General features: G+C 36.3%; 1 protein-coding gene across 3 annotated transcripts in view; it reads right to left on the reverse strand.

Annotated features, from left to right (window-relative positions):
* Positions 1–12,801, reverse strand: part of plxnb1b (plexin b1b) — a 118,871-nt gene that overhangs the window by 20,181 nt on the left and 85,889 nt on the right. For all 3 annotated transcript variants that reach the window (XM_077199086.1, XM_077199087.1, XM_077199085.1), the window contains exons 20-29: positions 12,543–12,738; positions 11,453–11,695; positions 10,132–10,314; positions 7,820–7,968; positions 7,472–7,572; positions 6,915–7,132; positions 5,282–5,460; positions 5,127–5,193; positions 4,634–4,780; positions 73–238 (exon numbers count right to left, since the gene is read on the reverse strand). In XM_077199086.1, the coding sequence (XP_077055201.1) occupies positions 73–238; positions 4,634–4,780; positions 5,127–5,193; positions 5,282–5,460; positions 6,915–7,132; positions 7,472–7,572; positions 7,820–7,968; positions 10,132–10,314; positions 11,453–11,695; positions 12,543–12,738 (1,649 nt within the window). The remainder of the gene's footprint in view (positions 1–72; positions 239–4,633; positions 4,781–5,126; positions 5,194–5,281; positions 5,461–6,914; positions 7,133–7,471; positions 7,573–7,819; positions 7,969–10,131; positions 10,315–11,452; positions 11,696–12,542; positions 12,739–12,801) is intronic.

Genomic DNA, 12,801 nt, shown 5'->3' on the forward strand with positions numbered 1-12,801 from the left:
CAACTAGAGAGAACACAGTGTGTTCAAATATGTAAGAAAGAGGGAAGACATGTAGAGTATGAATGTTCTCACCCAAGTCCACGGAGTCAGTATGTGGTCTATGAGAGTATGAGGTGCCCTTGTACACCTGGTCTAGTATCTTCTCTTTCACCTGGGTTATAGTGTCACAATCTAAAACTTTAGCAGCAACTGGCTGGGCTTCATTCACACCCATTCCCTGCATCAAGACATCCACAGTCTAAAGAGAAAAATAATGAGAGTGAGAGAGTTAAGTATTTTTGTAAATCACATTTTTATTATCTACATTTTATGTCAGCACAATAAAATCTGCTAATAATTCTGTAATAAATCTGTGAATTAGTCTATTTATTTTAAATGTACCAGTTGTTTTTTTTCCATTTTCTCTCTAAATCATTCGGTACTGGTTAACCATGATATGTTTAAATTGCACATTTGTGTTAACACTCACAAAAAATGTAATATTTGACAGCACTGTGTTGACACTCACATTTGCATAATTCAATGCATAATTCTTACAAACGCTTAACTTGTACAATCTCCTGCTTCTACCTGTCACAGTGGGTTCAGGCTAGGACGAGGAGATGCAGAGGATTCTAAGTGCAGCTATAACAAAGATAATCTAAGCACTGGTGGACAGGACAGTAAGTATTTTTACTTCGTTACAGTACGAAGTACTGGGTTAGTTCACCCAAAAATGAAAATTAGCCCATGATTTAATCACCCTCAAGTCATCCTAGATGTATACAACATTCTTCTTTCAGATGAATTCAATCAGAGTTATTTAAAAAATCCAAGGTTTATAATGGCAGTGAATGGCCGTTTGTGTTTTGAAGTCCATAAAAGTGCATCTATCCATCATAAAAGTGCTCCACACGGCTCCAGGGGGTTAAAAAAGGCATTCTGAAGTGAAGCGTTTGGTTCGATTGAATCGAACTCAAGTTCGTTTCCCCCGTTGGTGGGGATCTTTTGGGCAGGTGTGAATACAGCAATTGCACTCGGGTGCGGACCAAACAACCGTACAGAGACCCAGCTGCAGAGGTGGTCTCGGCCCGGTTCCAAACGAACTCTGGTACGGTTCGAATTTCTGTCCAATGAATGGATGACCTTAGCACATGTGTGGTTTTGTTTAAAAAAATTGTGTTCACTTGCAAAAAGGGCAGTGTGAAAGCAAATCATAAAAAAAACATTGTTTTTTTTTACATTTGGTCCGGACCAAAGCAAGTGAACTAGCAGACTTTCCTGGTGTGAATACACCCTAGGGTAAAAGCACGGAGAGAGATCACAGGAGAAAATAAACAACAGCAGGGCTCTCAAGTGTCACGCATTGAGCGTGACAGTCACTCATTTCGGTCTTTTGTCACGCACTCCCGCCACACATTGTATTTCTCACACGGAAGAACTATTTATAATACATGTAATATGCCGCAGCGCCCAAAATTTCTCTGGCCGCGCCGCTCTCGCTATGGAACCGGCAAGAATCAGTCTCCCCTGGAGTTCTTAGTCGAACCCGCCACTTATCAGCCAATCCAAAAAAAGAAAGGGGCTACACAACAGCCAATCAGAAAATAGCACTATTGTATCTGGGTAAGATTTAACGCAACAACCAATGAAAAAAAGCATATCCTGGAACTGTTCATGTGATTCTGCTACAACATCTTCTGAAAGTTTTGTTCACCCACAGTGGAAACCACTGGAGCTCCAAACATAACTTTGAACACAGAGTAACTCACGATCTCCTGTTTTAATGTTACAACAAATTCACAACTTGTTTGACACAAATGACAATGACAACTTGACTGCTGTTAGAGAATGTTTCCCAGATAATTAGCATCAGTTTTTCATGAGTGTCTGTAACTTAGCCAACAGTATTACAGCCTGTTCACTGACAACACCTGCTCAGAACAAGTAGTCTAGGACTAGTCATATTTCCGTTACCACACGATGACTGATATATTGTCATGAAACAACCCTATTCCCGCGACACAACAGCACTGATAGTGTAGTGCTAATTGACACACCTTTATACGGTGATTGGTCAGTTAGAATGTCTCATATACGGTTTTAGTCACATGGTCAAGGAAGGGATAAAAGAAGATTGTAAGTGTTGCTCTGTCTCTCTCTTTTCTTTAGCCCTTCTTTCTTCTTGGATCTTCTCTTATCTTGGGGCCTTCTCTTTAGCTCTCTTCTCTTTCTCTAGCTCTAGTTTTGGGGCTCTGCTCTCTACACTCTCTCTGGTAACATTCTACAATTTATGCTGGGTATGATTGATACTTGGTACCAAATATTGTTATTAACCATTTCAATCATAAATTATGTGCTTACTAGTTTTGATTCAGAATCAAATTTGAAGTGCTACCTATTGCAATACAATATAGTCACACTATAACAATGCTCTCCCACATATTTTGCTATTGTAACTGCTCTTATTTCTGTCATTGGTTTAAGTAGCAGTGGGGGTGGTAATAGACAAGAGACGTACAGTTTTACACAATCATGCTAATAAAGTATCTTTAGTCATTCGGCAATCTTGCAGCCTGAACCACTGAAGGGAATAGAGTTGGGAATTGAAAAGTGATTCCAATTCTTTAATTGGATACTTAAGGTCTGGAATCATGTTTTTAAAAATTTCGATTCCTCTTATCGATTCCTTTGTGTGCATTTCAATGTGATTTTAAACCATTCATGCAGACACAAAGAGCCGCCTCTCATATAGTGCGCAGTAGTGAACTGTTGTTTTTCGCATCTTCTTGCACTTGAACGGAAAAATACACACAAAATTATGTCAAAATATCCTCGTAAACACAGTCGGTTGCATCTTAAGTGAACGTTAACAGACAGTTGAGAAAGAAAACGCATGTGTAATAGTATACTGGATCAGTGCATTCGGTCATAAAGTGACAGCTAATATTCCTGCTGCCGTCTGCGTCATCAACATTAATAAGAAAAAAAAGAAAAAAAAAGGAAAAATTCACTCTTTGATCTTGACTGAATAAGTTTTGAAACTATATATTTTTAATATTTCTAAAGTGCAGTGTTATTTTACGGTTTCTGTGCCTGAATACTAGACTTACCTGAAAATCTTAAAATGCTGTTTATTAGGGCCTAAGTCCTAAGAGGGCGAAGACCCTATTGTTTTTCATTTGTATCTTTATACAGTTGTATTTATTTGTGCTTACATTTATATTTATTCATTTAGCAGACGCTTTTATCCCAAGAAACTTACAAATGAGAACAATAGAAGCAGTGAAACCAACAATTGGACAATAATATGCAAGTGCTATAACCCCTTCCCAGTTTAATCTAACGCAGTACATGTATTTTTTTATAAAGATAATAGATATAGGATATAAGATAAAGTGTTAGTATTAATGGATCAAGTGTTGCCGAAAAAGATGCGTCTTCAGCTGTTTGTGCTATTGCTTCAGCTCCGTTGTGCTATTGCTAATTTGTTTATTTGTTCTTATTCTTATCTTATCTTGTATTTAATAATGCTTGAAATTTATATTAGTTAAGGTAGTTTTGCTGTGGTATTTTTGTTAAAACCATTGGCAAAAGTTCCTTGTGTACGTGTCTTTTAGCCAGTTGAATTTTGTTCATGGTATTCAGCTGCAACTAAATGTTTTGCAAAAATACTACTTTTTTCCCCCCCCTTTTTGGAATCGAAACGTCAAAATTCAAATGACACCCAACCCTAGTAGAGAAACCACCCTTACAATACTCAGAAGGCAGAAACCCTGGTTTAGGAAACTTACTGGTAGGACCATGTTCAATCTATATTAATGTAATGTAATAAATACACTATTTTACATTGTCTATGTACTTACGATGGTAATAACAGTAAATGATGCATAATAACAAGCAACTAACCCTAAACTGAACTATATTCTCTAAAACTCTAAAGTACATGTTGTTAATTAATATTACTCAGTTCTTATTTGTGTAATTACACTATAACAGTAGATATATTTCCATCCACCCATTTTCTTTTATAACTTTGATTATCTTATAAAAAGCTAATAAAACTAATAAACTAATAAAAAAACAAAGAAAATAAACATAATATATGGCTATATAAAAAATGCAGCTCAATTGAGGCGGATTTTATTTTTATCCGATAAGACGACATGCAAATAAACTACGATGGAAACACATTTACTAAATAAATTACTCAATGCGAAAAAGAAAATGTAATTTGCCTTTGCCTTAACAGATCATATGAGCAAGTATAAAAAAACATCCACAGTGGTTTCCCCAATTGCAGCTACTTCCATTTTTATTACAGATTTTTTTTCACCAATTTCCCATTAAGTGACGATTTAGTTCTTTTGAACACATGGGGTGAAAACGGTACCTAATTCATAAATGTTTTATGCGATTTTCCCATTTTGTGCACAAGTTAAATGTGCAACTTTGGATGGAAACACCTTAAATTAAAGTGCAAACGAACATAGTGACTAACTAATAATGGACACAATTTGAAGCTAAGATGAAGAAAGTGTTTTAGTGATGTTAAAAAAAGTTTTTTACAGATGCTTTTTGGCAGAAACACTGATTACCAAATTAGACTAATGACCTAATACTGTATAAAGACATTCAGTTAAAAAATTCTAACCAGAGTGCGGTATTCCAGATCCTCTCTCAGCAAGCGGTTATCATTTAAGGTGTATTTGGCTTTGCCCGTCACTGCATCCACAGGTCCTTTATCCACCTGGTGTTTAATCGCTCTGAAGAGCATGTATAGAGACTCACCAGCAGAATACTGAAGACAGAGAGCACAAATACAATAATTTATGACAATATGACATGGATAATCTAATCAATAAAACACCAATCAATTATTTTATAATTCTCTCAACTATCCTATAGTAGCAACTCTCCTAGTTCAGTTTTTCAATCCTAATGCACAACATAGTGCACCTTGCTGGGTCTCAAGAGGTTGATTACATTCTTGGACAAGTATTTTACATTGGTAACTGTAATCATATTTTTTCAGAACTGCACATTTGTCTCATCAAAATAAAACTATTCCAAATGTCTCAACTACAAAATATCACAGTAAATATATGTATTAAAAACCAAACAATCCCACCAATTTTCATACACACCCTTAAGAAGGCATAGAGACAGATGGATATCCAGTTTGTCAGGAGCTTTTCAACTACTGTCTCAGTTCTGAAAAGAGAATTAAAGCCTCAATCATACAGTCACTTTTGTTGATTCATATTAGTACTTCTAATATCAGTTAATCCATCATTCTTACCTCCGCAGCATGAGTTTAGGGTTCTTGGCAATATACTGTTCCACCAGATCGTTCAACAGGGTTTTGAGTATGTCAGTGAAGTATTCTAGTTTGCTGTGAAGAGCCACAGTGAGCAAAGATGCTACATATCCTCTGTCTCTAGGTGAAAATGTCCTCTGGCTTTCAAGAGTGTGGATAAACTGTAGGAAAGAAACATGAGAGAATAAATATAAAAAGGTGGAAAGCATTAACAATGCTTTCCACATTATCAATCAGCTAATATTGAGAGTGTTACAATTTAGTTATTATGTTAGTATATTCATTCACAAACTCATACACAACTATTTAAAAGTCTTATTTTAAAAAAAATTAAGTACTGACCTTCAGAAGCTATAAAAGATATGTACATGATTCCGACAAAACAAAATAAGCATAATTTAACCTGATCATCCTGTTAAAATCCTGATTCCCCCAACACCCTGTTCTCACTATCTACTACCTTAATGTAAAGAGTCATCTCTTATTACTTCCTTTGATAAGCAAGCATACTACATCATATAATGTGCTGGGAATATTTAACTACTCATCTTGTTTTATTTCAGACTGTAACGAGTGTAAATAAGGTGTGGCCCCTTTAAGAGCTGCGCGCTCCCTGTTGAACTGTCTGCAGTGTCATATTGTATGTGCGCATCGAACACCCCATCATGTGTGCGGGTAATTTCTGTTTGATGCTACTTATTTCATCTTATTTAGTTTATTAAGTAACAAAGTGACGGTAGAACGTGTGACAGACAGTTATACGAGTTCGATTTGGGAATAAGAGCGATAAAGACCGAATAAATTGTGAGATGTCAATCGCCTCCGTGAGTCTGTCTGGCCTCTGCAATAACTTCAGCTCTGAGCTATCCAATTTTTTACAGTCTATGGAGCTATCCCATCGCGTAATTGCGTCACTTCATAACGTTCCCATGGAAACAAGGGGAAATGGCTGTTCTTGTGTGAAGCTAACGCAACATTTTTCAACTTTCTGCTAAGATATATGTGACTTTTTTTGCAACGAAAATGTGAGGATTATGAAATCATGCAAGCCCCGCATATTTTGCACGGAAATCGGCAATTTATGCGGCGAAAGTGCGGCGTATTTGAAAAAATGCGGCCCCGCATGAATATGCGGACTTTGGCTGATTATGCATTGAATTCAGGGATCGCATAATCGCGTTTTTCTTGAGGGACTGGTAAACCAAAGATTGTGCAGGTCCTGAATTTTTTAATCAATTAGGGACTCATGAACAACTATCACAAAACAGTTGTGGATCATCAAGGAATTAAAAATTTTTTCATGTGGACTATGTAAACATCTGTTTTGTGAAATAGCAGTTACACTGTATTTTGAGGTGTCCTTGTTACAGTGTAATTACACAAATAGGTTCTGAGTAGTGCCATCTTTAGTGCCATCAGTGACATTTTCAACTGTTGTTCTCTCTGTACAGTACACACATGCATCAGATGGACGTCTCTGGCCATTGCGCCACATCTCGCTCTGTTTTCAGTCTCACACCAAACACTTTGCATTAAAAGATGCGGTCAAGTTAAAAGATGTTCTAAGCTCAGATAATACACTCAAAAGTGAGGAAAAGGCTATTATTTCCTCTACCTTTGTGAGGAACAGTTTGCTGTTGAGAAGATTAGATAACTGAATGAGTCCCTGCTCCACCGTGGCCCGCCGACACTCCTGCACGTCCAGGTCTCTGTGAAGTGGAGACTCACGATGTCCAGGAAAAAAGATGCGTTCAGCATACATACGGTACTCCAAGAAAGGAATTCCTGATCCTACCAGATCACTCGACATATCCATCATTTCAGTCATCAGGTCTGAGATTTTAGAGTCAAATGTATGAAGGTCAGGCTTACATGAGGGACAGTTTTGGAAAATAAATGAATGGCAAATACTGCACTAGATAATTTTTTATTTGTTTAAATGTTTCAAAATTAAATCAACTCCTCAGAAATTGGGGAACAAGTTGGCTATGTTTTTTCTAATATTTCCAAATGGTAGCATTTTATTTGCTATTTTAACCACTGCGAAATAAACATAAATCATTGGAGCAGGTGTATATTTTATTTTTATGAATGACGGGTACTATTATTAAACTTAATATAAAAAATTTATAACTGTCCTCTGGTCTTATCCTAAATGTACCTGTAAATTACCTGTGAATTCTTTTTTACAGCGGTCTCTCACACTGGTCTCTAGATTCTCCAGCTGGATCTGAACTTTTTTATAATCTCTCAGAGCCTGTTTACTCTTTCTCCTAAGAGAAATGAGAGAACAAAGAATCAGTTCCATTCATACACCAATCTATAAATGTTTCCAAAATAATTTATTGCATTATTCTTGCATTCAGGGATGGACTGGCCATAAGTAGCAAAAATACTACAGAGTCATAATTACATATCCAATGTCCAAATATGTTGAAAAAAGCTACACTCTTTATAGGGAGCTAAATTTTTTCACAGCACTGTATAAACACATTCTTTCATATTACATTTCATACACACCTGTATATAAACACGATGATAAGTACAATAAGAGCAACAAGAGACGCAACTGCTCCAACCCCAATTTGTGCCAACAGTGGAAAGATGGAGTGACTAAGAGAATCATACTGCACTTTTCCCAATGAAAAGTTCAGGTTTCCCATATGCACCTGAATACAGACAGACACACTATTATACAATATTATACTATTATATATATATATATATATATATATATATATATATATATATATATATATAAACCATTATACAGCCCATATTCGAGAGAGAAGAAACACTTCAATTTCATTGTTGTCACTGGATCTCCCAATAATATGTTTTAGTAAGATGATATTTAAATGCTTAGTTTAATTAAACCGCTTAAACCGCAGTAAAAAATAAATAATACAAAGCAGTTCAATGACGATTGAGAAATGTATATATAAGCATTCCTCAAAAGCCAAATTTGTCAGACTTTTCAGTCAAGTCAAGTCACATTTATTTATATAGCACTTTTTACAATACAGATTGTTTTAGCTTTACGGAGATAACAGGAAAATAATGCAACAAGGTTTGTTTCCAGAAGAAAATAGCGTCACAGTCCAGCTTAAATAAGTTCAGTGATGTTTCATTTTGTTGTAAAAAAGTTATTAATTTGGTTCATTTACATATACAGTATATACAGTATATATATATATATATATATATATATATATATATATATATACACATATATATATACAGGTCCTTCTCAAAAAATTAGCATATTGTGATGAAGTTCATTATTTTCCATAATGTGATGATAAAAATTAAACTTTCATATATTTTAGATTCATTGCACACCAACTGAAATATTTCAGGTCTTTTATTGTTTTAATACCGATGATTTTGGCATACAGCTCATGAAAACCCAAAATTCCTATCTCAAAAAAGTAGCATATTTCATCCGACCAATAAAAGAAGTGTTTTTAATACAAACAAGTCAACCTTCAAATAATTATGTTCAGTTATGCACTCAATATTTGGTCGGGAATCCTTTTGCAGAAATGACTGCTTCAATGTGGTGTGGCATGGAGGCAATCAGCCTGTGGCACTGCTGATGTGTTATGGAGGCCCAGGATGCTTCGATAGCGGCAACACCAGCAGCTGACATGGCACCCCAGACCATCACTGACTGTGGGTACTTGACACTGGACTTCAGGCATTTTGGCATTTCCTTCTCCCCAGTCTTCCTCCAGACTCTGGCACCTTGATTTCCGAATGACATGCAAAATTTGCTTTCATCCGAAAAAAGTACTTTGGACCACTGAGCACCAGTCCAGTGCTGCTTCTCTGTAGCCCAGGTCAGGCGCTTCTGCCGCTGTTTCTGGTTCAAAAGTGGCTTGACCTGGGGAATGCGGCACCTGTAGCCCATTTCCTGCACACGCCTGTGCACGGTGGCTCTGGATGTTTCTACTCCAGACTCAGTCCACTGCTTCCGCAGGTCCTCCAAGGTCTGGAATCGGTCCTTCTCCACAATCTTCCTCAGGGTCCGGTCACCTCTTCTCGTTGTGCATTGTTTTTTGCCACACTTTTTCCTTCCCACAGACTTCCCACTGAGGTGCCTTGATACAGCACTCTGGGAACAGCCTATTTGTTCAGAAATTTCTTTCTGTGTCTTACCCTCTTGCTTGAGGGTGTCAATGATGGCCTTCTGGACAGCAGTCAGGTCGGCAGTCTTACCCATGATTGCGGTTTTGAGTAATGAAACAGGCTGGGAGTTTTTAAAAGCCTCAGGAATCTTTTGCAGGTGTTTAGAGTATTAGTTGATTCAGATGATTAGGTTAAAAGCTCGTTTAGAGACCCTTTTCATGATATGCTAATATTTTGAGATAGGAATTTTGAGTTTTCATGAGCTGTATGCCAAAATCATCAGTATTAAAACAATAAAAAACCTGAAATATTTCAGTTGGTGTGCAATGAATCTAAAATATATGAAGGTTTAATTTTTATCATTACATTATGGAAAATAATGAACTTTATCACAATATGCTAATTTTTTGAGAAGGACCTGTATACATATATATATATATATATATATATATATATATAGCCGCTCTGGAGAAAACTGTGATGTCATCGTCCAACTCAGTTCAGTTCTTATATAATGGTGTCAATGCAGGCAGATCAATTTTATTGTTTAATATTAAATTAAATGTTAAATTTAAGCAAAGTTTTAATCATGTTGATAACTTAGAGTTAGCCTAAGAAATGTGCTTACAAAATCTAATACAGTAGGCTTTATAGGGTTAAGCTCAGTCTGTGTGTTGAGAGGGTGTTGGCTTCAGGCTTACTATAAATTCTGGAAAGGCGTCAGCTCCCTCTCGCTTGCGTCCATGCCTGAGGGAGAGCGGGGGCTGCTGGGGTGGTGGCTCACAATAAAGGTGATTATGTGTCAAAGTTTTAACAGTACAAACCCCCTCACCAATCAGCGCTACTACTTCCTCTTTAAAGATGGCCAAGTCTAAATTCTCACCCTGCGGAAATAGTTGAAAAGGGAAACATGAGATTAAGCTTTTAAACATGTTTAAGAAAGTAATAATTGGATGATAATGTAAAGTGACCTAGTCAATATCGAAAAATAAACCCTGACAACAGGATATTTTACGATAATGACCTGTATGTCATTTTAAAGCAATGTACAAAACAATCAACCAAGCAAAAAGACAATAACTGCAGTAATATTAATCCTGAAGTTCCCGGAGATCATTTTCAATACAATAGATAACTGAGATGCAAGATGGTGCCAGTACTATTTGTATGAAATAAGAGATCAGGCAGTGTGATACAAAGGACATGAAAGTAGCACCGTTTTAGTTAACAGGATGAATGTGCCATGGAGTGGTGAATACTAGGAAATATATGACAGCAGAATGCTGAGATTGGACAATTAGACTCATGAGAATGAGACAATTAGCCCATCCAATTTAATCAATATTGACAGTCATGATAATAAAATAAAATATTTAATATAAAAAAAAAACGATGCCTTTGAATTTATAGTTTTTGTGTGACATCGCATCCTTATTGGAACGCCCACTTGGAGGGCAAAACAAAGCTCCATTGACCGCCATTTTGTTTTTCCCAGGTTTGTACTAAATACTAATTTAGTGAGATAGTGATATTTAAAGACCAAATTCAGTATAAAACCTATTGATGATGCATACTATGTATAGGAAAGCAGATGAACCCAGAATATAAAGGCAACACGCATGAATTTTTGTCTTCTGCTGAAGACAAAAGAAGAAATTTTGAAGAATGTCTGTAACCAAACAGTTGATAGGGCCCACTGACTTTCATTTTTTCCCCTTACTATGGAAGTCAATGGGTTCTTCAAAATATTATTTTGTGTTCAGCAGAAGTAGGAAATTCATACAGGTTTGGAACAACATGAGGATGGGTAATTTTTGGGTGAACTATCCCTTTAAGCAGTTTAGAATGTACCACTATTTTTAGTGATTGAAATACTGTGTTGGGGGGTGCTTTATATGGGCCGCATATGCTGTTCAGATATCTTGTTTTTCTTCTTTTGAGAGGTGATCTAAATATTTGTGACTTGTTGCAGATGAAAAATTCTCTGCGCGTGACTGTTAAAACAGAAAAAGCCCCACTAACCTCCACAGATATGACTGATCCAGGTTTGTAGCGATATGGTTTTGTGGGATCACCATGGTTCAGCGGGTGCAGGGTTGGGTTTGGCTCATAGGTGAAAGGTGATTGGCTGACAGAGTTAAAGTCAAAGCGCAAGTTATCCAACAAAAACTCAACCTGCATATGACCACCAACTACTTGAGGGTCTACACCAGGGGTCCGACACAACAACAGAGAGGAGGTTTTCACCTCACACTGCTCCTCAAACTACAAAGAAAACGAAAACAAGAGAAAGAAAAAACACTGTAAGTGGACAAATCTGCCAGAATATTTCAGACAAAATGATGTTTAACTTAAGAGACTATTAACCAAAGACTTTAATCTATAATACTAATTAAGAAAAACTTCATAATCAAATAATGTGTTGATTTAAAAAATCTTAAACTAATTGTGAATCAAAGAGACAGATTTATTTTAGAACAAAGTTTTTCTTGAATTTCTCACTTCAGTCAACTGGGATAGAAGAGTCTGCTAAATGAATAAATGTGTAACAGTCAATAAAATAAGATTAGAAAACACCAATCGGTAACCAATGCACTCACCATAGTCATATCAGATGTGAAATAATATTGTAACTACATGGTTCTTAATAAAAAATTAACCAAATGAAATGTGTTTATGAATAATCTAATGTCAACCAGTTTGTTTACACCTTGAGTTGATGCCTTGTATGAAGCAGTGGGGAGAGATTTCGAGGAGGGGCTACAAATTTGTGAATTGTATTCATGTACTTTAAATTTATGTTTACTAGTTATTAGTCATTTGCAGTCATTAGTCCTTTTTGGACCAATCTGCTGAATGTTAAGTGTTTTATTTGGAAAAATCTTGAGATAAATTTAAAAAGCCAAACAATAAAATTCAATAATAATAATAAATAAAAAAAAGTGAAATTGAAGGCATGGGTTATTAATATGTGGGCAGGAAATGAAGGAACCATTTACTAATCTGTGCGTACAGTTTAGAAACTGAGTAAAGGTCTGCTATTGAACTTTCAGTTTGTGTTGTGTGTAGTTTAAGTAAGGTTGAGATTAAGCAAGGTTAAACTGAAAATCACCTGTTTGAATGAACAGTGTGTGTTTTCTGTACAGTCTGCTTCTTGCACTTCCACATCTGTTACGTTCCTAGTTTTTCTCCGTAGCCTGCGTTTCTTCCAGGGGGGAATGGAGTCTGGAGGGACCACCATTACTTGCATCCGAGGCTTCTGTACCACATCCAAATTATGGCCCAAAACTTTAATTACACGCCCTCCACTGCAGTAAGGAAGAAATATTAAGTGATTTACAAGAGCAGAGAAAAATCACATACAAAAGTCT

Source organism: Siphateles boraxobius, unplaced genomic scaffold, assembly GCF_051911475.1.
Source record: "Siphateles boraxobius isolate OS27281-9 unplaced genomic scaffold, OSU_SipBor_1 41, whole genome shotgun sequence".
Classification (NCBI taxonomy): domain Eukaryota; kingdom Metazoa; phylum Chordata; class Actinopteri; order Cypriniformes; family Leuciscidae; genus Siphateles; species Siphateles boraxobius.